Raw genomic sequence first — 26,784 nt, 5'->3', positions numbered from 1 at the left:
ACCAGCAGCTTAAACCAGCTAAGACTAACAAACCATTTAGGTTGATGTTAATTAAAGATGGATACAAGGAGAATTCAATAGTTAGGATTCTTTTTCAACAAGTTATTGTTTTTCTTATTATCATCATTATCATCATCATCGCTGGCTTTGATTCATTGAGAAGACTTCCCAAGACGCTATAATTCTCATAACCACACGGTGGCGATGTGTATCCGCTCACTCTTGCAATCGCTCTGTGAACACGCCCACCCTTCTACGTCTCCGCCAATCAGAGAGCACGTTTTCATGTCGTATCACGCTTGCTAACGGAAGTAGCAGTGACACCACAGTTGACACAAACAACCTCAGTCTTTATAAATAAGGTAAATATACGGCTTTTTCAGCACATTTCACCACGCGACATGTGGTCGCATGTTAATATTAAACATTTGAGCGTACTTGGGAAAGTATGCGACGATGCGTGTTTACGTAAGATCTTAGTTTACTAACGGCAAGGCCTAGCTTGTGTGTTGATGTACTGCACACCGGGTGCTGAACTCAACTCTAAGCACGAGCTGACTGGTTTATTCTCTAAAACTTATGTGTATTAGTATTAAACAACATAAAATGCTTTTAGACTCCATTTAACAAGGTAAATGCACGGTTAGAATATGGGTTCATTTACCAAAATCTAGTAACTGTCCAGAAACACTTCAGTTCACTTTAATAAAACAGTTTGTTTTCAGAAGTGTTATTATTCTACATGCATACCGTTACGTTACGTGTTCGTTATCATTTGTAGTCCCCTAAATAATCTCATTGTGTCAAGTGCATTTAAATACATCTCTTCCTGGCTGTCTCAGAGATGTAATCTTCTAGTGCACTTGGCAGCTTTGTTTTAATCATCAGGAAAGTGCATCATGCATAACTTCGCCCTGATAATGTAGTTATTTTTACCATGAGCCACCTGTCATATTAAATTCTTGTATCCAAGTGTCGTCGAAAGCATATTGCTGTGGATCAACAGCAATTTAACAAGCCCGATGAAGCATGTTTATTGTACATGAGTTACTGAGGCTTTCAAGTACAGATTTAATAAGAACAACTCTTGCATTTAATTTAAAGGTCTGAACATAGTACTTTCTATTTATGAAACTTGTTCTTTTGGTTAGAATATCCACCTCATGCTTTCTGAAGCTGGGATCTGGGTTGTTTAAACTCTTTCTCTTCCTTCAGATGGAGGTGGATCAGCTGCTGTCTCTCTCAGGTTCAGCTCTGGCTCAGGCCATCAGCTCTCTGCTGGAGACCCCAGGCCTCTACGTTTTCTCAGACATTCTAGAACTGCCCAATGTCCGCGAGGTGAGTTTGTGTGCTAAAAATCTATTTCAGTTCGACTTGATGACTTTACATAAATTCTGTGTCAGATGTAATAGTTTTAAATTTCAGTGCTTGTGTGTCATATTCAATATCAAGGCGACTGATCATTTGTTCGAGCGCTGAGCTATTTTGTTTTCTTTCTTGATGTGCTTCGCCGTGGTGTCTGAAACCAAATCCAATTTTTTGTATATCCTATTTAAATCAGATTAGTGTAGCATACTCTTGAATATGTATTCTACTCTAATCTAATTTGAATGGCATATACAAAAAAACAATTACCCACACACACAGGGCATCTGATTCATTTAAGTCGGATCAATATAATTTTTTATGGTTTAAAATCTTTCATATTCAATCTGAACAGTCAGGTTGCAATTCCAAGTTTTTGTTTCCCATTCAAAGCATCCCAGATATTTGATGTCAGTATATATTTACATAGACGTTTATATTACAATATACATTAGTTTTATATATATTACACTTACTTACTATATATTATACTTGAGTCTTCAGTGTCACATGATCCTATAGAAATAAAAATAATACTAATATTCAGAATTAGCACTTCTCCAACTTCAATGAAAAAAACATCATGATCATTTTTTTTCATGATTCTTTGACTAGAAAGTTCAAAAGAGCATTATTTATTTGAAATAGAATTTATTGTTACTTTATATGTCTTTACTGTAATTTTGATCATTTTAAAGTGTCCCTGCTGAATAAAAGTAATCATTTATTTCTTAAAGAAACATACTGACTCAATTCAACTCATTTTAACATGATACATATTTATTATATCATATATTATTATATTGATATTTGCTAGGAGTGCTTTAATAAAACCAATTGGAAAGTCAACAGATGTCTTCATAACTGCATTACATGCATGCTTCTCTGCAACATATTGCACAGAGATCCCAGAGTACTCATGTACCACACCGTCATTCCTAAAGAGCCCAGCTAAAGTGTTTACCTGCTAAACACTAAATACTCCAACACTTTATCATATCAGTCTTTGTCTGCACTTCACTTTCCCTCTCTCTAGCTGGAGACGGGTCCCCACGCTCCAGTGTACCAGCTTCTCAATCTTTTTGCGTATGGAACCTACTGCGACTATAAAGGTAACCATGCCAACAAATGATCTGACCAGATATTGGCCCCCTGAGGTGGCAGGTTCATTCCCTGCTCTGCCTCAGAATGAGACTGTATATGCCGCCCTTTGCCTTGCTAAATAAGATAACTCATGTGAGGGGGAAGTGGGAGTCTCTGGCTCGTGTTCTGTTGCAGATTTTACCAGGGCTTTAATGTAATCAGTTGTTTTCCTCCTGGCTGTGCGGATGGTTATAATGTATGTTAATTTAATGTATGTCTGCCATTTAGAGAGGGCAGCCTCACTTCCTGAACTCACACCTGCCCAGAAGAACAAACTCCGTCACCTGTCAATCATCAGCCTGGCCTCCAATCTAAAGGTAGTGATTCATCTGTTCTCAACTGAGGGTTTATTAGCACTGTTTTTGATGAGTTCCCTTATGATCAGCGCACAGCTGTTAACAATATGGGCTGTTAGTGTTACTGACTGCATGATTGACAAAACCAATATTCTCTTATCAAGCCTTTGTAATATTACTAGGACAAATTAGAAGTTTCAACTTACCCCAGAGCAGAAACAAAGCAAAAAAAACACCTCTTTCTCTGGATAGTGTCTGCCGTATTCATTACTGCTCCAGCAGTTAGAGCTGAAGAATGTGCGCGAGCTGGAAGACCTGCTGATCGAGGCTGTTTACTGTGACATTATCCATGGGAAGCTGGACCAGAGGAACCAGCAGGTCGAGGTAGATTGCAGTATAGGTCGAGACCTGGGCCCCAACGAATTACCCAACATTGCCAACACACTGCAGGAGTGGTAAGCGTGTATTTTTGTTTGTGTCAGTATGTTGCAGTGGACTCTGTTGCTGATGGAAAAAGGGAAATGCCTTGCTGGTGGTATTAAATATTCTGTCTGTTTGTGTCTCTCAGGTGTACAGGCTGTGAAGCAGTTCTGTGTGGCATTGAGGAGCAGGTGTCAAGAGCCAATCAGTACAGAGAAAACCAGCTCAAGATCAAAGTTCAAGTGGAAACAGAGGTTTGTGTGTGAATCTTTATCCTTCCATTGACATACAATATTAGATAATATCAGTGATTTTGGTTTTATGGGGTTTTGACATTTTTTTAAACATCATTTGAAGTTTCAAATGACCCTAAAATGTAAAAGTAAATTAAAGCAAATAAAAAGGAACCATACTTTGAGATTTTCTTTACATTTTGTGTACATTTGAGTGTACACATGTAATCATTATTTTCTAGGATTTAAAATGTTTTTTCAAGGTATTTTTTTTATGAATTTCATGAATTAAGTGATTAAGTTATTTAAAGATATTAATAAATAAAATAAATAACATTATTAAATATAAACGCTACATTTATGTTTAACAAATTATACATTTATACATATACATACATTCTGAATAAATAATGAAAATTATGGCAAACTACATTGAAAACTATAAAAATCCTTCTTTTGATGCATTTTTTTTTCTTCATTATGATTTCAAGACAGTTGCATCACCCTGCCTGTTTTATTTTTTTTTTTTACTTTAAGCCCCCAAGAATATCAAAATGAATGTCAATTCAGGAATCTAAAGCATTTTAATCATTGAAGAAGCGTATTCAAATCATTGTGTGTATGATTTGCAGACAAAAAAATAAGCATCACTTTCAGTGACCTACATATAAAGGCAGTTTTAGGTGTTTACATGTTTGATGAGTAAAATAAAACATTTCTATTTAAGTATATAAAGGCTTTGTACAGAATAGATACTATGTGCTAAGTTTTTGATTGGACTGGCAAAAATTTAAAGTTATGACGTGGATAATTTTATATTATTTTAATGTTCCTTAAGGTTAATAAAGTTTTTTTTTGCACAAAAACTCACCCGTTAAGCAAATGAATGCCAGTTATTTAATAGTTATAACTATGCTTTAATGTCTTGTTCTAGTAGCAGTCATATGCAAATATGTTTGCCTATTTGATGTCACAAATCCCACAATATCCACACAAGCTGTGTTTGGAGCTTGATTAAATAGCTGCTTTGTTTGTAATGAGGAGGACGTTTTAAGCTATGGAACTTAAAGGATGTTGTAATGGTACAAAGACATTTTAGATGTCAAAAGATCAAAGCAAATTTTATTTTTTATGTCATGGCCCTTTGAGACATTTTTACACAAAATTGGATAAATATGCAACATATTTATTGGTTATGATGGTATACAGCATAGTATTGTTTTAAGTGTCCCATTCTTGGAATTTGTGATCTGCATTTAACCCATCCAAGTGCACACACACAGTAGTGAACACACACCCGGAGCAGTGGGCAGCCAATGCTGTGGCGCCTGGGGAACAGTTGGGGTTTCGGTGCCTTGCTCAAGGGTCTCACCTCAGTTGTGTTATTGAGGGTGGAGAGAGCACTGGATATTCACTCCCCCACCTACAATCCCCGCTGGACCTGAGACTCAAACCCGCGACCGTCGGGTTACAAATCCGAGTCTATCCATTAGGCCACAACTGCCCCAAAATCTAGATGAGGGCTTGTCTGGGTTTTATTTCACTTTGACAACTGCAGGATTCAATGACAGGTTTTCTTCTCACCTTTTTATTTAGGTGTCAAACCTACAAAAAACCCTCAAGGCAAGTTCTGCTTCCCCCTCATCTGGCCCCGCCCCTGCTGGAGCAGCATCAAATCAGGATGCAGACCAGCCAGCTGAGCCAAGAGACCCTGCCTCCTCCCAGGAACCACGGCAACCAGGAAAAAAGAGTTCAAAGGTCAAAGGGTAAGTGAACTGCATTTACTGCCTCAGAATCCCCTCCAGTTACTGTCTATAATGTACTCTGTAATGTACCATAACTCTAGAAAATATCACAGTGGTTTATATTAAAAATAAAAAAAAAAAAGCCCTGTAGTTTTTTTGCTATTAAAACAGCCATCCTCACTACTACACATAAATCATACATCTCTGAGAGTTAATATATACTAATGGTATTTTTAAGCACATAGAATATGATTTATGAGTATTTGTGTGCGCTGTTTCTGTGATCTTATGTGCTGCATCCTGCCTTTAGTTAAGTGTGATGTATAAGAAATCACCTACAGGCTTATACTCCTAATTAAACCCCAATGAGTTTAAAATTGTCTCTGTCCTGGTTTGGAAATCTCATGTCAGGATGTGCTCTGGAAGGAGAGGGGGCTTTTGATCACCACTGCTTTTCTTTGTCACTAAAGAATGTCAATTAATTTATTCAAGGCTGATTAAGCACAGATTAATCTGAGTCTAAGGCTTTAAAGGCGTCTCAGTGGAGACTCTTCATTAACATTTCAGGACTACTTCCTGTCCATGGGCGAAACTGCTGCTAATTTTCCAATAATAATTATCAGATTATTAAAATATGATTAGGAGAATACATTAAAAGCATGTCCTGGCTAAGAAATATGTTCCACTTTTTTTGTGGAATAATGAAATTAATTTAGAGTTGCACCTTTTTTAGGCATTCAAAGTGTAAATAGGGCCAATAATTAAAGGAATAGCTCACTCAAAAATTAAAATTTGCTGAAAGATTTACTCACTCACAGGCCAACAAAGATGAGTAGATGAGTTTGTTTTTTCACTGGAACGTATTTGGACAAATTTAGCATTACATCACTTGCTTGCCATTGGATCCTCTGCAGTGAATGGATGCCATCAGAGTCAAAAAGCTGATAAAAGCATCACAGTAAGGTGATCAGTATGACTCCAGTCCATCAGTTGACATCTTATGAAGTAAAAAGCTGCATGTTTGTAAGAAATAAATCCACCAATAAGGCGTTTTTACTTTAAACTGTCATTTCTGGCAAAAAAAAAAAAAATACCAATTCATAATCCATAATAACACTTCCTCCAGTGAAAAAGTCCATTCCCTGTTGTCTTCTCACATCAAAATCCATAGACATTTTGTAGAACTTGTTTTCGCTTGTAAAGATTGCTTGATCTATGCATATTTCTCTTCTGATTCAGACAAGATGACTTTTTCACTGGAGAATGTGATGTTATGGATAGAGGACTTGAAGTTAAAAACGTCTTAATGATTGATTTGTTTTTTACAAACAGATTTTTACGTTGCAAGACGTAATCATAATCATGGATTACTTGTGAATTATTGTGATGCTTTTATCAGCTGTTTTGTGAGCAAGTGATGTAATGCTAAATTTCTCCAAATCTGTTCCAGTGAAAAAACAAACTCATCTTCATCTTGGATGGCTTGAGGGTAAGTAAATTCTCTGCAAATTTTCATTTTTGGGTGAACTAATCCAACAGCATTAAATATGCACCATTAATAGCCACAAGGAAAATCATGAAGTATCATTATAATATCAAAATTTCACCTGAATAATTTTTTCTGTATTTTTTAGGATTCGTGGGAGCGGAAAGATTTGGTCAAAGTCTAACTGATCTTAAACGCTGAACTCACAGACAGATTGTGGACTGCTTGCTTGGATAGACAGAAAAACAAAACATGCCACTTCTCAAACACAAACCAGCATCACAGTCTAACACAAATACAACTTCTACATAATTTTTGGAGCATGTTTATGTACATGTGTGCTGTAAATGTCATTTATTTTGACTCATACTCCTTTTCCTTTGCGTGTTTGTTTTATTCGTTATTAAATCTGGATGTAAATTGATGAAGCCAATGAATAAATGATATCCATCTGTCACCCTGTGTAGTCTCTGGCTTTCACGTTTCCTTTCCTCTAATGTTAAGTGCTGCTAAATGTTTCGTCTCAATGGGGGCATGTCTGTTAAGAGGTCATGACATTAATTAGCCACACTTTAATGTCGGAGCCTTGAAATAACATCCTAGTTTCCTCTCAGCACATACGCTCTTCCCTCCACTGCGTTATGCAAAATGCCCTTTATCCAGCTATTAAGCTTGACTAAAGCAATGTTTCTCTCTCTGTCCTGCATAATGGTCTGTAATGGTAGCGATTAACTTGTGATAGCAACTCAGAAATGAGGAGAACAATAAAAAGCAGAGAGCAATGATCTACTTTTACATTAACCCCTGCCTTCTCTCTCTTTCCGTCTGTAGAAATCCATCCACCTCAAAATCCACGATCCTTTTTACGCGCACACTCTCTTCTGTTTCTCTCTATAAATAGTGGTGTTAATTTCAGTCGGTGTGACTGAGGTTCAGTTTCTCGGTCTTTCAGCTCTGAGCAGATGGGAGCTGTGAACTTTTGCGGCTTACATACAGCGTGTGTGCGTGTTAAGAGTCTTTGTGTCTTGGTATTTTGTTGCTGTGCAATGGCTAATGAGTCCTCGTGGTGTCCCTTTGGCCTGGCTGTATGGAGTGTGTGATTGCATGACTCACTGTCATACAGGCAGTCCTTTTTAAACACCACACCAAAGAAACATATTTTAAAACACCAGAGATGGCTTTTTATTGACTTCATAGAACACAGAATCACATTTTTAAGGCAGTGCTACATAAATGATGTGAAACCTCTAAACATATCTCACATGGTGTAGCTTCTTGTGCATGATGTGAAAAATTAAGAGAGTATTTAATCTGCTGTGCCCATAAACTATAATGGCACAGTAGTTTCTTTTTTCCCCTCTCTGTTGTAATTTTTTTTTTCACTTCACGAGTTACATGGTTATGATTATCTTGGAAAATACAGCTTATAGCAGAATTTCTTCTGGTTTAAAGTGAATATATATGAATATGTAAAATTGATCTTAATATGTGTTCTTGGTCATATTGTGAACAATTCATTATTTCAAAGAAAAAAGTTTTGAATTAAATGTAAATAAAATGTACAAACTTGCTTTTCCTCAAATTTCCTTTTACAAAGACAGACCACACAGTCTATAGAGTGGAAGTAAAAATCCCATTCCTATTCTGTTTTTAATTATAATTTATAAACTATCAAAGACAGACCTACTGTGAGCTACAAGGTTGTTAATTAATCCATCTTTTGAAGCGCTCAGCCTGCATTATTAAGATTTTATTTTAATCATGTTCAACAGCTGAATTTTTTACCTATGATCTTTACATAGAAGCTTCCAATAATCAGAGAATTGTGATAAGCAAATAGTACCAAAAAATACTTTACCACCTGCACATTCCCATGAATCATTGCACATAATAGAAAAACATAATAGTCAGTGTCCCTACACTCTTAAATGACTTAAATATTTGTATTATATGCATATTTTGCTGTAAATGTAAAATATATTGTTTCTATATATATAATCAACATCTTTAAATCAATAGTTTTATATTTCTACATAATTATAAATTCAACCATGTCATTTGCAATGCATCATGGGAGTGTAGTTCTTTCCTTCATCAAAGCCGTTAAGTACACAGTCTTTGTCCGATTTTTAAACTTTTTTTTTGCTTCAAATTAAAGTGCAATGTTGAGGTTCACCTTGTAGTTGGTTGATTTGGTTCATGGCTTATAACTATTAAAGACTTTATTTTAAATCCCTTTGGGAAAAAAGAATGGGAAAATGCTTCTGAAATCAAGCCCGCTGATAAAGTGGACGGACACTGTTACACTGTATTGGATAACGTTAACCCCTGATTAGCCAATTAGCTATCCATGCACTGATTTTGCAAACTTGCATTCAGTCAGACTTCATTCTAAAATAGAAAGCCAGTTTTTCACAATTGTCCTTTAGAACGTCCTTCCTTAATTTTTCCTGTTGAATATCATCTTTCATTATCAAATTAGTCAAAATACAGAAGTAAACACTGAATTCAGGACAGATTTAAAAATGTTTATATCGTCTAAAAACCCAAATACTGCTGATAGTTGTGCGGTTCATAAACAAGAAACCCCAAGCTGCCTCGCTAGCCATGGGTTGTTAGCATTGCGATAGATCAGACAAACTTGTGTGGCATGTTTTTTTAATTCCTTATCAAACTAAATATGCCATGGAAGCGCCAAGCTTATTTTTCAATATGTCTTCACACGTCATTAATTGTGCTTTCCATAAACTCAACATGAAAACATCACAGACATCAACCACTGTGGTTAGTGCTAACTCAAGAATACCCCGAGAAGAGCTATATGGCCATGATTTAGAAGTATAACGCTAAAAACAAGCATAACAACACACTTGCAATAGAATTACGTAGGTTTCACAAACACCTCAACAGATGTTGAGCCAGATTTATGAAAACGTCCGTCAGATAATTAGTGTAAATTATAAGGTAACACTGCAGAGGTGTTTCCAGGTATCTGTTTATATCAGCTGACGTCATTGCAGTCCACTGTTGCCATGGGACACTGAGCCATATGAAACAAAACACTATAACTTCAATGATGAGAATTATATTTAACTCAAGCTTGAATAAATGCTACACAAAGTGTGATGAAGGCAGCGGTGGGCAGCTGTAACTTTGTATGCATGAGATAGGCTACTACAAGCATGTCACGCCGGTTACTAAATTAATAACTACATACATCACAGCTTATTCCAGGATCAGAAGCTAATGATTGTTTTTATGGTAGAGGACTTGGCATTCCCAGAGCACTTCTGAATGGCTGCGTTGAGCTAATGAGAATAGTACTGTTAAGAATAAATGGCACTGGAAGAAAGAGGTAAAGCCAGAAACGAAGAGCCACTGGACCACAAAACCTCACAGTCTCCATCAGAGTGTCCAAACGGATGTATTCATCCATATATCCACACGTGTCTATCTACATGTTATGTACATTCGGATGGCTTGCCCACGTGTTCACACCAAAGTCTGTGTCATGCCGGCGGGATTTGATTATCATACTCGGAACAGTCAGCTCTTCAAAGATTGACCACTGGTATCCTGCAGCGTGGGGTAAAGAGATGAAGAAAGAGACGGCAAATTAAATTAATAAGAGTCTCACTCTATTATCGAGTGTGAGATTAATTCTGAAATGCAGAGAGCAGCAGGAAGTGGGTCTGATTTCATGGATGGCACGCTTTCTTTCACTCTCTGCGTCTCTCCTGTTGAAATATTCACAACAATTGAGGAAAAAAAACCTCCACAACAACACCTAACTGGCTGTTTTGTATTGCAAGCCACGACCACTGATCTAACAACACTAACATAGGCTACTAATTTACACACCATTTTCACAGAATCAGCCATACATACAGGGTACCTGCATTTTTACGTTTAAATAGATATTACATTCATTAATAGAACACATTTTCACTGAATGCACATTTTTAAAAGATTTTGACCAATTTTGTAACAAAACAAAGATAAAAATATAATATTTTAGTCATTAAGTAATGAGGTCTAAACTACATCAACACGTTCAACTGAATGAACAGTAATCACTAAAATACTTTGAAAAAATGAACAGGTACATTTTACATCACTAAATGAGTTCATGGAAAAATAATAATGTAATATTGCTATTAATTTTGTATAAAAATATCTTTTGATTAAGTTCAAATAGTTAGGCCACTTTCTGTACATTTTCTACTTACAGCGTTACACTGAATGACATTTTTTATCTTAATATTTATTTTATGTTATGTAATAATTTAATCTTGATATATTAGTACATAATAATGCATTAGTACATTTTAATTCTTAGTCTTTCCTTAAACAAATTAACAACATTCAAAACAACTTCTGTGCTATCTACAATATTTTTTTACTTTTTAAAAAGGATCCACAGACACGCTGACATGAGTTTAAACGAACAAACATAAATCAGTCATTTAATATAGCCCCTAGTTGTGTTTATTTGTTTGTTAGGAACATCTTTTATTTATGTTGTTCCCTTTGACAGTGTCTGGTTTACCAGTCTTGTTATCTCTGGCTTTTCCTCTTTCTCACGCACACACACACACACACACACACACACACACACACACACACACACACACACACACACACACACACACACAGTGCTAAATCCAGTCTTGGCACCCTGTCCCACAGGCTTACACACGCAGGCTACCTCTCTCTGTCGGGGAAGGATGGAGTGCTGTGCAGAGTCTGCCTGCTGTCCTCCTGAGCTACGGACCGAGGGATGGCGAGGGAGAGAGGCGGAGGGCGCTGGGACAGACTGCGGTCGTAACTGAATGAAAGAGAGAGAGAGAGAGATTAGGACGTCAGTCAGTGAATGAATAGACCCTGAAGAAGGTGAGAAAGAGGCATGAAAAGAGAGATTAAAGAGTATAACGGGAAAGAAGGCGAACACTTCAGGGACACTGACGGGAAGTTCATTCACTCACTGGCTTAATTTCATAGACCGCCTTCAGCGAGAGGAAAAAAAAACAGCGGGGTAAATAAAGCGCGTGAAAGTGTGAGAGAGACGCTGAAATTATCAGTTAAAAGCATATTTGTCGAAGTGTCGCAGACACCGTGTGACGTCCCATGTAATATTAATACCCCACATCGACACGCACTTATCTTCAGTGCCTCAGGAGTGAGTTCACTCCACCTCTGCTCTGATGGGATGATGCACGGAGGGCTGGAGGTTGTTAAATGAGCGTGAGGGTGTCTGTCAAGGTAAGTGTGTGAAATACAGAGATTAACTGCGGAGATGTAAGCTTGTGTTTGCAATAAAATCGCCCTCGGCTCGCTCAGATGAGCGGCGGCCTCACATTTACATAAACCTGGCGGGAGTTCGTGATGTCACGGTTTTAAGCCTCCCTATCGAGCTCACAAACATTCCCATAATGTCCGATTTGTAGTAACTTTACCTGCACTCTTGCTTTGCCGCATCATAAAAAGGATGTGATTAGCTGAAGCAATCCGAATCTTGTGAGAAAACAGTTATTCTAAGAGTTGGCAATGTCGGATGAATTTGTGATTCGTAAAGAAAGATGTCTTTTTTAGAATGTAAGACTGAAGGTCCACCCTGAACTGAAGCCAAAAACTTGTCCCCGTTCATGCTGGCCTGTGTACTGTCTGCCCTACATAAGTTTAGTCAACACTAACACGCTGATGTCTGCTCACATAATGCCGTGTGTGAGTAATTTAGGCGCTTGAAAATAACGATTTGAACGTATCTATCCACACCAACAGTTAATAGAGTACACTTTAAAAGTCTTGCATGCTCAGCTGTGTATGAGATGGAGTGAATCATGGAAAACCAAGTACACCTGGGCCTAAAACCTAACTGCTTAGTTGGATAGTGTTTGGCAACACGTGCGGTCAACTCATGCACACTAGAAAGTTTCTAGTGTCCAATGTCTGCACTATTTCTCTCCAGAAGTTATTAGCAATAAAATGTCTTAAATTAGAGTTGCTGGTATCTCTTAAACCTCACACACAAGCACTTTTTAACATGGCTCTTGTTGTTGTTTTATCTCTGTTGTTTCATTATTGACTGTGAAACAAAAACATTGAAGGCACATCTGCGAGCTGAGCGTGGTTAGAAAAATCGGGCTTCACACATATAGTATGTGTTGTATATACTAGCTTATGTTGATCAGATACAGATTGTATGTACTATTTTGATGACAAAATATATGTCACAGCGCACAATGCATATCCTAGTGTACACGTAAAAGCCAAAGTATAATTTAGGCCTAAGCAGATTGTATAAAAACATACAAATGAGACTGTACAAATTCATACAAATTAGCCACCTATTTGTCAGAAAAGTAAAATAGTTATGAATTGCCATGAGAGTGTGTTGGCTGATGGCACGTTACGATGGACGTGAATTCAGCGAAGGGAACATTCTAGCATAAACTAAGGCTGGTAGTAATAAATCACACTCATAACCTGTCACCCCGTGTTTATAGTTACTCTCAGGATGATATGGGCTGTTCCTCAGCTCTCTATATCATTTTAATGATCATCTATGCGATCAAATGCTGCCGTCCAAGTAAGTATAAATGCATTCCTGTGCCTGATGGCCCTCGACACTCTGGGCTACATTTCAAATAAAACCAGCACAATAAAACACTGTAAGGTGTCCACCCTGTTAATGACTGCAGAGTTAGAATATCCATATAGCTTTTTTTTAACAGTTCTGTGGGGAACTCTTACTGAACAGCAGAACCCTCGACTGAAAGTTTGTGGAAATCTGTGGTGTGAACCCATTATGGCACACTGACTGTCAAGCTGTCTCAGGGGATGTACGACAGAACCATACAGGCAGAGAAGTGGTGAAACGTCTCACCAGAGTTTAACAGAGATGATGACCGCAGAGAGAATCAGCAGAGATGAAATTGTCACCGTCACGTAAAACTGTGGGTCCACTGAAAAAAGAAACAGAATAGGAGAAGAATAAATTAGACACAGCGAGGGGACACTTTGAACAGACACACTTTAAACCCACGTGATACTTTTCATTGTAATGATAGGAAGAGGATGTGCTGAATTGCAATTCAAATACATATACATAATACAGTATTTACATATGGGCCCACACAATCTTGAATATTTGGGTATATCCTTAACAAGAAATAATACAATTAAAAATACATTCCTCAAACAGTAGAGCATTGTCTTAGCAACACCAAAAATATCTTGAATGCAACAAAACAAACTCAAGAAATAAACGCCAAAATCAAAACTCAATAACAGAAAAAATTTTAAATCCTCTATTCGCCGCCTCAATTCAAATGCAAGAACTGAAAAACACATTCCAAAAATCACATAAATGGTGCACAACCTCATAAAAAAAGCAATTAAAGGAAACATAAAGATGTCGAAAAAGTGTGAAGACTTTGAGCGAAAGCAACAAGGAACCATTACAGGATAGAAGAGCGGACTGCCGAAAGCAAAAAGCCATCAATTGTGGCAAATGCAAGAGTGTCACAATCACAACCTGAACTAATACGCTCGTATAGGTTTTGTCAAAACTGAAATTCCCAGTTCAAAGGTTGTAAATGGTGTACACAACCTCATTTGCGTTTCGTGTAGCTCAGTTGGTAAAGCAACCTTATAAGGAAAGAATGGATGTGCATAAAATGATATATGCTCAAAAAAATTCATAATTTAGCATGATTTCTGTGAGGATTAGGTTTAGGGGGTGGGGGGGCGTTTGGGTTAGTGTGGTCATTCGAACGAATAAGCCTCTTGAGCGAATTAACTGCAGATCGTGGTGTAAAAAGTCAACATTGGATTTACCATTGACATTTCATAGAAGACAGCACAGCGCAGAAAATTTTACGCCCGCTGGCGGCGAAAAGGGTAAAAAAAAAGGTCCCCCCCCGTCAATAAGGTTGTTTGCACAAAGCCCTGTCGGCGATCATAATCAGGTAAAATTGTATTGATTGGATTGATGCCTGCCTCCTGCTCAATGGGAGAGAAATCTAAGCTCTCCTCAAGTGCAGATTTTCTACTACGAGGAACCAGTATGAGCCCAGAGCCCTGTCGGCGATGCAGCTCTCAGATAAAGAACTCATTTCACGGAGACCAACCTTCGTTGGTGTCCTGCTCTTCTGTCTCTATTTTATCCCTCTCTCCACTAGTTGGGTGTTGGGTTTGATTGGCAGGCATGTTCCGACGATGCGACCAGTCCTCAGGCGTAGTCACCCTCAAACTCTCCGTCTCCAGGTTGGACAGGAAGTGATGGGTTTCGTCCTCCAAGGGCTGTGTGGGATCCCAGTCCACCGCCCAGATCTGAGTGGTGCTGGCCTGCGCCGTGACTGGCATTTGCATTTCACCCAACTCCTCCCACTTCCTGTCATCTGTGTCACCGGTGGCAGTGCAAAAAATTACAGTGACCAGCAGGAAGCTCCAAAGGGGAATGAATCCAGTGTGGGGAGAGATGGAGCTGGGGGGAAGGAGAGACAAAGCAACGAAAAGACGGAAGGAGGGATTGAAAAGGAAAAGCTAGAGATCAGTAAAAACATATAACTGAGAGGCGTGAATCGAGCACAGATGGAAAGAGACTTAAAGCAGAAGCTGATGCAACCCAATGGGCTGCAGGAAACCAACTGGTCAGATCTGAGAGCACAGTGCAACCAAAACAGTCTGTTCGGCACTCTCGCTTTGCCTTACCATCGCTCCATCGCTTCAGCCTGTTCACTGACTCCTTGCCACTCCGATCATCTCTTAAATGAGAATGACATAAAGAGAAGGATGAGAAGAGAAACAGAGCTGGAAGAGGGAGGGTTCAGTCTTGACACTGACTAAAAGATCATAAACAGATGGCTGTAGTGAAGAAATACCCTGCTGGCTCTGAGACAACACAAATAAAACACACACACACACACATATGCATACACACTCATCCAGATCAAAACGGATCACACTCATCAAAAATCAAACCACAAGATCCACAGAAAAACACACATGCAAATACACCTGTGGATGCTTTTCGTGCGTTAAGCGTCTTCCCGAGCGGTCAAACAAAACTCAACATCTGTATCCAGATTTACGGCACACTCAGACTTCCAGGCAACACTCACAAATACACCTACACACACTTGGAAACATGCAGATTCGAACTCTCAAGACAGATATCGACTCACATGCCTACCTCATGCCACTGAAGAAGAGACTGAGGCAGAGTGCCTGGAAGTGGGGAAAAGCATTGGTTGCCGTAGCGACAGAGACATGTAGAAATTGTGCAAGTGAGAAATAGAGTGCGGAAGAGGGAGCTAGAGAGAGAGAGAGAGAGAGAGAGGCAGGGGAGGGAGGGAGGAAAAGAGGATTGGAGGAAAGATTGAAATACTAATTATGCATCTTAACTGGTTCAAATTAAATAGGCAGCAAGAAGAAAATAAATGAATTTTGAATGCGAAAATAGCCAGATGGAATAAAAGAAGCAGCTTATTAATATTCTGAAGACCAGTTTAAGTAAATAAAAAGTATTCAAGAACGACAAATGAAAAGAGGCAGCAGCAGGAAAATCGATATACATTATTGTAGCGTTGGACAGGAGCCCTACATGATGAACAACGCTATAGATATTTATAGACAGAAGTGCCAGCGATGATAAATAATCTCACACATATACAGACATAACATGGTAGGTTTTATTGGATCAACGTTTACATAAAAACAGTCTGTTGTTTCTCTCCTCCTTCTGTTTCTTCCTTTCTGCCAGTCTGTCAATCTGTTCCACTTCAGTCCCCCCCTTGCACTCCATCGTCGCCCCTTGACCTTGCATTCACTTTCTCTTCCTTTAACCCTCCTTCAATCTCCTTCCCCTCGCTCTCATTTTTCATTTACCCCTTCTCTCGCTCACTGGAGAACACAACGCAGCCATGAAGAACTTGCAGGTTCCTCTGTTTCAGATGCATCCTGAGGTATGGAGTCTTCATCATCGTTCACTGGAGGAAAAAAATATATTTTCATTAAAGCCATCAAAGTGAATTAAATGTTTTATAGCATTGCTTTTTAAATGCTGTTAACTCATTTATTCAAAAACATTGCAAAATTAAGTTCATAAAGTGTGTTAAAAAATTATTATTGAATTAATGCAGCTTTTTTTAGACTGGAATAAAAATCATGCATTTATTAAAATATATTAAAATATTTTAAATGTTAAAATATTGTAAAAAAAAAAAATGTAATATTTGTTTTTCAAATAGGTTAAAGCATCCATCTTTGGCCCTCTTACCCTCACTTTGTTCGTCATCGGAGTCTCTGTCGGAATCCAGAAGACAATCCAATCGGCTGTCTCGTCTCACTGTGACATCGCCTCTAGAGGAAAAACAAAAGAAAACCGTCAGTGCAGGGCACTTGGATCACACTGTTTACGAGGACAGAAGGATGTTTAACTCAGCCTGAAGCAAAAAGCAAAGCTGCTCTGCTGACAACAGTGCACTGTCAATGGGTTTGGAATGACTTCATTATACATGCTTTTGAAGTAGCAAGTACATCATTAAGAGTTAGGCAGAGGCAGATCAACTTACAAATCTTCATATCTGGCTTAAGGTGTCACATTTGCTACATTTCAATGAAAAGGTCTATAGTGTAGTGAAACATGAAGCACTGCTCACACAGAAGTCACTTGTAAACCAGAGAGCTTTCTGTTAGGTCAAGCCAGCAAAATTCGCTTTGGAGGTTGGGGGCATGTTCCCCCTCGGTCCGCACCAGTTGTGCCGCCCTAAGGACGGCCCTGACTACACCTTTAGTTGTTCAGAAGTTACTCCTGGTGACCCACCACAGAACCAAAATTGTTTTATTGTTCTGCTGACAAAACCTGCTTAAACCAGCATGATCTGGTTTTAGTTGGTTAAATCAGATCTCCCATCTCTCCAAGATGGTGTTTAGCTGGTTTTGCTTGGTGACCATCTTAAAAGTGGTCAAAACCACTCCAGAAACCAGCCAACAGACAAGCCTGACCAGACTGGGAGACCAGCTAAGACCGGCAAACCAGGTTAGGCTGGTTTAAGATGTTTTTGCCAGCAGTGTGTACAATTTTAAAGACAAATGTCCTTGAAATTAAACATCGATATTAATATTGACATCAAATGTTGGCATCTGCCTAATTTGGATAGGTTCCAAGTGACATATTAAGTGGCAAAATATTGAATGCAAAGTCTTTGGTTTTGGATTTTACATTGGACATTGAGTGGTGACCCAACAGAGCACCAAAACTGTTTATTGCTCTGCTGAAAAACCCAATTAAACCAGTCTGGTCTTAGAGTACTTAATCTGGTCTCCCAGCCTGGCTACAATGGCGTTTAACTAAGATGAGCAACCAGCTGGTCTTTGAGCCTGGCCAGCTGAAAAATGCCCAGAATTACTGTTAAACCAGTGAACAGACCAGCCTGACAAGGCTGGGAGACCCGCAAAGACCAGAAACCAACAGCAATGTAAAAAAAAATGTCCTTGAAAATAAACATTGATAGCAATATTGCCATGTTGACATCTGCCTAATTTGGATAGCTTCCAAGTGACAGATTAAGCTCCAAAATACAGGATGCAAAATCTTTGACATCATCAACAAATGATGTGGGAAGCCATTCCCTCCCTTTTAAAAACCTGAGAGTCTTTTTTGCTAATCTAAATATGCAGAATTTTATGGCTAATTGCATTTGATTATTTGTATTCAGCATTGTTTTCCCTAAAACCCACCAGCTGAGACTCTAGACTCTAGACATTTTTTTTTCACAAAGTGATCATCAGTTTGGCATTCCAACACTCAATGTGAGCTACGGTTTGCATTGTCAATTAAACTGTGCCTGGAGCATTCCTGCAGACTTCTCATTAATAAGCATCCCAAAGTTACTATATTCCAGCCAGCATCTCATTACTGATGTACATATTGATATACTGATTAAATGAAACACTGAGCAGAGTGTCTTATATTAGTAACTATGTGTCAGCAAATGTCTATGGATTGATATATACAGTAATACATTATATAAAGTAGGTTGTGATGGGATAAGTAATGGGCAGAAAGGGTTATAAAGTACATCTATTAGAAGTAGTAGGTTTGGGATAAACAAAAGGACAGCTGTATCTGAAAAAACCCACCTCTTTTTGAAGCTTCCAGGAAGCTGCTCCCAAACAATGAGGTCACGACCCCCTGTGACCCAACGATGGTCCCCGCTAGCTGTTAGCCATGCAGCAAAACAAAGAATCCTGGGAAGATCTGAAGAGGTGAGCGAAACCAGGTATTTGCACTGGGGAAGAGAGAACACTTAAAGAAAAAAAGAAAGGGGGCGTGATTATACAACTCGCAGTTTTGCACATCAAGCGGTGTTAAAATAAAATTAATGTTAAATTCACTCACGGTTAATAGTGCTCTCTCCATTAGTGATGTCAAAACATGAGCCAATCAAAAGGCCGGGTATTTGATTGACGCAATCTGTGACACCAGCAGTGCTGCTGTGATTGGTTAGTCTGGTCATCACGCCTGCAAATGATTGGAGAGAGCAAACATGCATCATTAGGGCCATCCTAATAACATTCATCCACTGAAACGCAAATAAACCATAAACAAAAAGTAATTAAACCCACATAATCTGTCTATTTATAGACTCCATTCTTATTGTCAATAGCTGCGGACTTTGCTGTGTGTTTTATGCCATTAATACCAATGTTTTTTTGTCTGTAAGAAGCTCATTAATTCTTTGAGAGCTCCAGCTACGAGTTGTTTGATGAACTAGGGTCATTATGAATCTCAGCGCTCTTGATTAGAGTGTCACATCATGTTGTGTGCTCCAACCAGTAACTTTGATTTATCTGATGTAATTGTTTACAGGTTGTTGTTGTTGTTTTTTTCCCCTGAGATAATGGCCTTTAGCACAAATATCCTGTGAGAAAATGAGAAAGTGGGGGATGTTTTTTACGTTTTGCTCAGCCCCGGGGTAAAAAGCCCCCTCTCCTGCCTGAGCCACTGGGACTTTAACACAGATTATATTAGAAGCTCTGAGCGAACAGACTCAGTCAAGATGCATTCCATTAATAAATCCGTTAAATAGCCTTGAGTCAAAGAACAAATGAAGGTCCAATGGGGGTTGTAAAATATTTATTGCGACAGAATTCTGCATATCCATAAGAAGTGCTTTATAAAATAAGATGTTGACTAAATATTGGTGTTGATGGCAGATCATAGGATTATGTTGATTTAACGTTTATTTGGTGATTAAGTTAAAAAAGATACGGAAGCCTATTCATCTGCACACTTTTATGTACTGTAGTCTTTGAAATATCTTTTTCTAGTTTTCCTAATTTGAGGGCTGTTTTTATCAAATATTGATATATGAGATTAACAGTGATTTATTTGATTGCAAATTCAAGTAAATATATTTAAATATACATAAAATGTAATTTTATATACATATATTTATTACTGTTTAATAATTCCGTTATTGTATTTTTTTTAAGATCAATAAGATTTTTTTTTAAAGAAATCAACATTTTTGTTTCACAAGGATGCATTAAGTTGACCAAAAGTGACAGTAAATTGACATACATACAAAAAAAAAAAATATTTTAAATAAATGTTATTATTTTGAACTAATTAATTAAAGAATCTTGAAAAAAAAAGGGGAGAAAAAAGCATATTAGAATGATTTATGAAGTGTGACACTGAAGACTGAAAATTCAGCTTTGTTGATTTATTCACAGGAATAAATTGCATTTTAAAATATAATAAAATAGTAAACAGTAATTGTTAATAAATTTCACAATATTACTGTTTTTACTGTATTTTTAATGAAATAAATAATATAAAATTAACGAATCTCAAAACTATATAGTGTATGTGTGTGTGTGTATATATATATATATATATATATATATATATATATATATAATATATATTATATATAAACTAATCAAATTAATAAATATAATCCTAATTCATATTAATATTAAACTTAGATTAGATTAGAATAGATTCAATATATTACCCGTTCTCCAATTTAGGATTTGTATGCTGGCCTTTCTACACGAGAGGAACACACGGTCACCGCGGGGGCTCAGAATCAGCCTCCCGTCATCCCCACTACACCCTGTGACTTCTGGCCCCCAGATGTGCAACCTGTGGAGGGGCTCTGGCCCTTCATCGGACACCTCCCACACACACACACATCCCTCGGAGGAGCCGCTGAACAGCAGAGGACCCTGGGACTGTGGAAAGAACAAAGGGTAAATGCCACTGTGTTTCCACGACAACTCCTGCCAACTAACAGTATTAAATATGGAAAGAGAGTCACCACTGTTTGATGCTACAGTATTCTGTTTCTTATCTCAACCTATTTCTTTATCTCAATTGCTACATGATTTATTTACTTCTTTTCAGTATCTGTATATTTTTTTATATTATATCGCTCTGCCCAGTTTTATTTCATAGTATACATTCATCACTAAGTAAAAAGAAACAGAAACAGCAGAAGAAAAATGTTTAAATGTTGGCCTTTAATTGCTTGTACGTCTCTGTGAACTTTAGACTGTGTTTAAAGATCACAGAGGAGAAAAACTGTTCTCAAGGGATTCCTCTACATGCAACACTTCAGCTTTGAGCGGAGGCACAACCCTTTTTTTTTTTGAAACACGTGCTGCTCTAAAGGGCAGACTCAGAAAGTTCTAGATGCCAGCACAGTTCTGTTGCCATGGCACTCGCCCACCTGTAGTGTGGTGACTGCGTCCAGGTGTGCATTCACTGACTGACAGTTCTCCTGCGAGCGCCAGCTCCACACCTGCAGCTTCCCAGCATCTAGTGTAACATCAATAACACTGTGCCTCAGACACACCTGATATTTCAAGACTGATGCAAGACATGGTAAACTCAACCTCACTCTCACACACACGGATAACTACCTGAACCAGTAACAATGAAGCCCTCTCCTTCAGCAATGAAGCACAGGCTTGAGACTGCATTGAATGTGTAGATGGATTTGACGCACTGACCTGCAGGAATAACAAGATCAACATGTGAAGCAAACCCCGAACACACTCGAGTTTAATTCACCGTCATTGGCAAGGGACGAAAAAAAGCTGTGGTGTCCAAAAAAAGATTAAGTAGGACACTCTCCACCAGTTATATAATGACTGATTCCTGAGATTCAGATAATGGATGTTCAGAACAACAGCACATCTACTGTACACTCTCCATCCTTTACTAATAATAGTTTAAAATGGACATTTGTAATTTGACGATACATTTCTAATGCTACACTACATTTTAAGCAGGATTTGGATGGCAATTCTCAAAATTGGCATCTTTTTGATTCATAAGTATGAATTTTAATCACAACGCTCAACAAAACGGGATGTTGAATTAGAATTTGATTCGGAATGAGAGAAGGTGAAATCTACTGAACTGCCATAAAAGGGCATTTGGCACAGTCACAAAAATGAATAATTAAATTAGTTTAGTTTTGCAACAACACATAAATAATTACATCATTAATTCAGACTAATTATGCCTTTTTATTTTCTAATATGTAGAACAGATTTTTCCCCCCTGATTCATCATTCTACATCAAACAGCACACAACAAATACATTCAAGTAAAAAAAACACTCCATAAATAATATATAAAAAATAAATAACTAACACACTCAGTTATAACCACACAGTAATAACTGTAATAACAAACGTGATTACATTAAAATTTCATAGCCCTGTGAATTTTTTTCTGTACTAGTCTGTGAAATGGACCATAAAAAAGTTTTTAAAAGTTTAGGATGGGTATGATATTTTAATTTTTTTTTTGAAAGAAGTCTATTTTGCTGACCAAGGCTGCATTTATTTAATCATAAAAACATTAATTTTGTGAAATATGATTACAATTTAAAATAACTGTTTTCCATTTTTAATGTATTTTAAAGTGAAATCATTCTAATATGCTAATTTGGTGCTCAATAATTTTTTTATTAGCAATGTAAAACACGGTTGTGCTATGATCTATTACAGAACATCAGATAAGAATTCATTTCAATGTATAATTAAGTCTGACATTTTAAATAGATTTGTATTTGCCTTTCTCCTTATTTAACAGTTCTTCCTAATAATTTAAAGTACATTCATAATTCTAAAGCTCCACAACCCTTGTTGGAAAAATGACTGCTGAGGCCACACATTTGTGTGTGTGTGTGTGTGTGTGTGTGTGTGTGTGTGTGTGTGTGTGTGGACAACAGTAGAGAGAGAGAGAGAGAGACTCACCCGAGCTCAAAGCCCAAATTCTCACACAACAGTCTGTGGAACCACTTAGAACAAATCTTTCCCGGTCAGTCAAGTCGAATGCACGTGCTGTGGAAAAACAGATCAAGAGAATGAGAAAGAGCGGGACAGAGAATGAGAAAAGAGAGTGACTGCAGGACACAAGAAAAGGGAGAACGAAGGACAAGGGATATGAAGAACAAATGCACTGTCAAAACAGTAAGACACATAATAATGGAGAGCAAAAGGGACAGATGGGAAGGAGGGCATAAGTAGCTGAAACAAAAGAGGTGGGAGAAAAGAGAGAGAGCATAAAGGACGAGTGAACAATCACGGCTACATCTGTATCAATCGGCTGGCAACCCATCAACAGGATCAATTATTCTTTACTTTCCCGGGCTTGAGAGAGTGTGAGTGTGTGTGTGTGTGTGTGTACCCAATCTCCTGCAGTACTCTGGAGGTGGTGCACTGAGACAGGTGACCCCACCGCTGTGACCTCCCAAATTGCGCTGCTCCGTTGCCGTGGGAACATGCCACACTTTAACTGTTGTATCTCGCTTAAATCGGTAGAAACAGTAGGTGAAAAGCAGAGAAGAGAGAGAGGCGTTAATCGATACGTCAGCAATTTCACAGTCAGTTAGGGTTATAAACTGTTTACTTTTTTTTCTCCATCATCGGTTCAGGTACCTGCCAGAAATCACAAGATTGTCGACGGCAACCACACAAGTGATGATGTCGCTATGACCCTCCAGGGTTCTGAGACGAAACTTGGCCTTTTCCCAAGTTTGTTGGCGAGATTTGAACTCGGCATCTGCGACGTATGAAGACAAACAAACAGTTTCATATAAACGGAGGTCATTTTTTTCCTCTCCCTTGAATGCTGATAAACTAACCATCTGTTATATCATCGCATGAGACAGCCATAAGGCAGAACTTCCTGTGAAAGACAAGCAGGCTTGTAATCAACATCTGTGCGAGAAACTGTAACTGTGTGTGTGATTAGTGCACTAATTTGACCTTCTTGTACTTCTACACTGGGGCTGACGGGGAGATGCGTTTCTCCTCTGCCATCTGTCTGGCTTCCATCGCTTCTTTCATTCTCTCGTCTCTCCTCTCGCGCAATCTTCAGCGCAGGACGACAGGCAACAACACGTTGCTCTGTGACCTCCTCGCTATCATGAAAAATAAAAATCAACAAGCACAAAAATATCACAGTCAGTCAGTTATTCTCACCCCTGTCCATAGGTGTTAAACAAACACTGCTTGTCTTGTTATACCTTAGTTGTAACAAGTATATTATTAAATAACAATGTGCCTGACAGGAAGACCAGGTGTGGAAGTTCAAGAACAGACTTTACAGTAATATGAGGAATCAACACTGCCTAGACACCAGAGAGCAGGGGACCAGCCATGGGCAGAGGTCTAGAGTTTAATCTCACACACCCCAACCATCTCGCTCTCTCCTTCCCTACCTAGTCGCTCATTCTTACACTTGTCTTTTCATTTATCCTCCTCCTTTCCCACAATCCCATGAGTTTGCTGGGGGCCAGAATGCTGCAGCAGAAGCTCAGCCAATCTGGAGTGAAGCGCCGCCTTCTTTAAGACCTACAAAGAGTGAAAGACGTGTGATATATTCATAAAAGACAAAATCTAATTTATGGTTTAGCCGAATACATTAGTTAGTATATGTTTCTACTCAGTAAATCATTCCTGAGTGATTTTTTTAAGTGTGATGGTCCTCAACTGTACTGAACGTATTTGGTGTCTATTTGAGATTCAATGTGCAGAAATTCTGCTCTGCGTTAAGTGCAGTAGGAACACAAATATTTAATGTGGGTAAAGAAGAGCACGATGATGCTGTACCTTTATTTTTTCCTAGGAATTACTGAAAATTTTGATCTCCAAGTTCTCAATTTGCCTTAACTTCTTTTGGAGTTTCCTCACCTCCCCATCTGACTTCAGTGTAAACACAAACTCAGTGCCGATGCACTTCAGTTCAAACTGCAAGTATTCTGCATCTAGTCACTAAGCTCTGTTAGACGTGCATGCTTTCATTGATGTTTTTATATGAACTGAAGCCACGGTTGATAATGTAGACAAGATTTAACGGATTTACTGTAGCTCTACTCCAGACTACGCTCACGGTTACTGTAAGCAGACATGTAAACATCATCAGCCGGAAATCAACGAGTGTAAGATGTGACCTCATGTTAAGGAAACCCGTCTGAATCTCTCTGGCGACATCGCGTGGATTCAGGAGAACGCTTTTGGTCTGTTCTCTTTTATTTGCATGCTCCTAGTGTAGACATTATAAATATACATGACATTTATCATATCTGAGAAGCGACAGCAAAAACATATATCACAACAGTTACCACAAATTTACTGACCCCCAAAACTTTTGAATGCTAGTGTATATTGTTAAAAAAGATTTCTATTTTAAATAAATGCTGTTCTTTTTAACTTTTTATTCATCAAAGAATCCTGAAAAAAAGCTTCCAAAAAATATTTGGCTGTTGCCAACATTGATAATTCTAATAATAAATCTGCATATTAGAATGATTTCTTAAGGATCATGTCATGATGCTGGAGTCATGATGCTGGAAATTCAGCTTTGCATTACAGATATAAATTATATTTTAAATGATATTTAAATAGAAACCATTATTTTATATTCTAATAACATTTTGCAAGATTACAGTTTTTTTTTTTTTTTTTTTTTTTTTGCATTTTTGATCAAATAAATGCAGCCTTGATGAGCAGAAGAGTTTTTTTTTTAAAACATTACAAGTCTTACTGATCCCAAACTTTTGAAGAGAAGTGTATATATATATATATATATAGAGAGAGAGAGAGAGAGAGAGAGAGAGAGAAAGGGAGAGAGAGAGAGAGAGTTTTTTTTATATATAAACGGTTTTTTTTTTACATTTACCTTAAAAATATAGAATGGTTCATTAAAGTGTCACATAGCATACATAAATACAAAAATAAAAACAACAGTTACTAAAGTGTCACATAGCATACATAGTTACTAAAGTACAAGTCATATTAAAAACAAAATACGCAAATTAAAGGAAAAAGAGGTGTATACACGTAGGCCTAAATTCAAATTAAAAAGCGGAATTTAATACATTACAAATGTCCATAATACTGTCTTTACAGCAACAACTGAGGATTCGACATGATGAATATAAATTCCATTTAGACACTTGCATGACACTTTTCATGGAATTTTATTAGATTTTCAAACAGTTTAAAAACTCCCTGATATTTCCATGGCTATTAAAATCTTGTATATTTCCCGTTCACATTTAATCGAGACAGGTGGGAAAAGCCAGGTCTGGATGAAATCACATGCCTGTAACTGCGGATGTGTACAACACTGCTGTTCTTCTGTAGACATAACCGTGCAAATGAGGATATTTGAACATTGTTGTGTAGCTTATCCATCATTTAATCTGAAACATGCCGTTGTAGTGACTATCGAAACCTTAGAAAAATCTATATTTCTAAAATGACATATAAATGACTATAATATTGAGGGGAAAGTTATTATCTTGAGACGAAAACGAAACGAAAAATCTGGACCTGGGGCATGCGTGCAAAGTTTTTCTTAACAATATGTAATTTCGCTAACAATAAATTCAACATCTAAATCATAGTTTTCATCAGATAGAGTAAGTTATTTTAGTTTAAGAGTATAATTAACGTGCTAAAACTATTTTCATGGACATGTTGACCTTACTAGACGGAAATGACGTCAGGACGCACGGCAGAATTCGCGCCGCTCGGAAGGAGTCAACTCCGTGAGA

The 26,784-nt window shown here is 37.8% G+C and overlaps 1 protein-coding gene and 1 pseudogene across 2 annotated transcripts; one reads left to right on the top strand and one right to left on the bottom strand.

Moving 5' to 3' along the window:
- Nucleotides 1-69: 69 nt before the first annotated feature.
- LOC109104736 (COP9 signalosome complex subunit 7a-like) lies at nucleotides 70-7,145 on the top strand. Of its 2 annotated transcripts, XM_019118012.2 has the most exons (9): nucleotides 70-362; nucleotides 1,216-1,338; nucleotides 2,402-2,477; nucleotides 2,737-2,825; nucleotides 3,057-3,259; nucleotides 3,373-3,478; nucleotides 5,054-5,223; nucleotides 6,653-6,691; nucleotides 6,837-7,145. In XM_019118012.2, the coding sequence occupies exons 2-8, from the start codon at nucleotides 1,216-1,218 to the stop codon at nucleotides 6,687-6,689; spliced, it is 804 nt and encodes a 267-aa protein (XP_018973557.1). In that variant the 5' UTR covers nucleotides 70-362; the 3' UTR covers nucleotides 6,690-6,691; nucleotides 6,837-7,145. The 2 variants fall into 2 exon arrangements, with proteins under 2 accessions (XP_018973557.1, XP_018973556.1); XM_019118011.2 differs by lacking the exon at nucleotides 6,653-6,691 and having other exon boundaries at nucleotides 114-362.
- A 2,459-nt stretch (nucleotides 7,146-9,604) lies between these two features.
- On the bottom strand, nucleotides 9,605-24,994 carry LOC109074564 (annotated as a pseudogene).
- Between the last annotated feature and the right edge of the window lie 1,790 nt (nucleotides 24,995-26,784).

Source organism: Cyprinus carpio, chromosome A16 (genome assembly GCF_018340385.1).
Source record: "Cyprinus carpio isolate SPL01 chromosome A16, ASM1834038v1, whole genome shotgun sequence".
Classification (NCBI taxonomy): Eukaryota; Metazoa; Chordata; class Actinopteri; order Cypriniformes; family Cyprinidae; genus Cyprinus; species Cyprinus carpio.
Note: the sequence above shows the minus strand (reverse complement) of the source record. Positions and strands in the feature narration are given on the sequence as shown.

Excerpts from the sequence above, each read along its gene's own strand:
- LOC109104736 (XM_019118011.2), top strand. The coding sequence starts at position 1,216 with ATGGAGGTGGATCAGCTGCTGTCTCTCTCAGGTTCAGCTCTGGCTCAG. Across the intron at positions 3,479-5,053 it reads AAGTTCAAGTGGAAACAGAG|GTGTCAAACCTACAAAAAAC; the intron begins GTTTGTGTGTGA and ends CTTTTTATTTAG. Across the intron at positions 5,224-6,836 it reads AAGAGTTCAAAGGTCAAAGG|GATTCGTGGGAGCGGAAAGA; the intron begins GTAAGTGAACTG and ends TGTATTTTTTAG.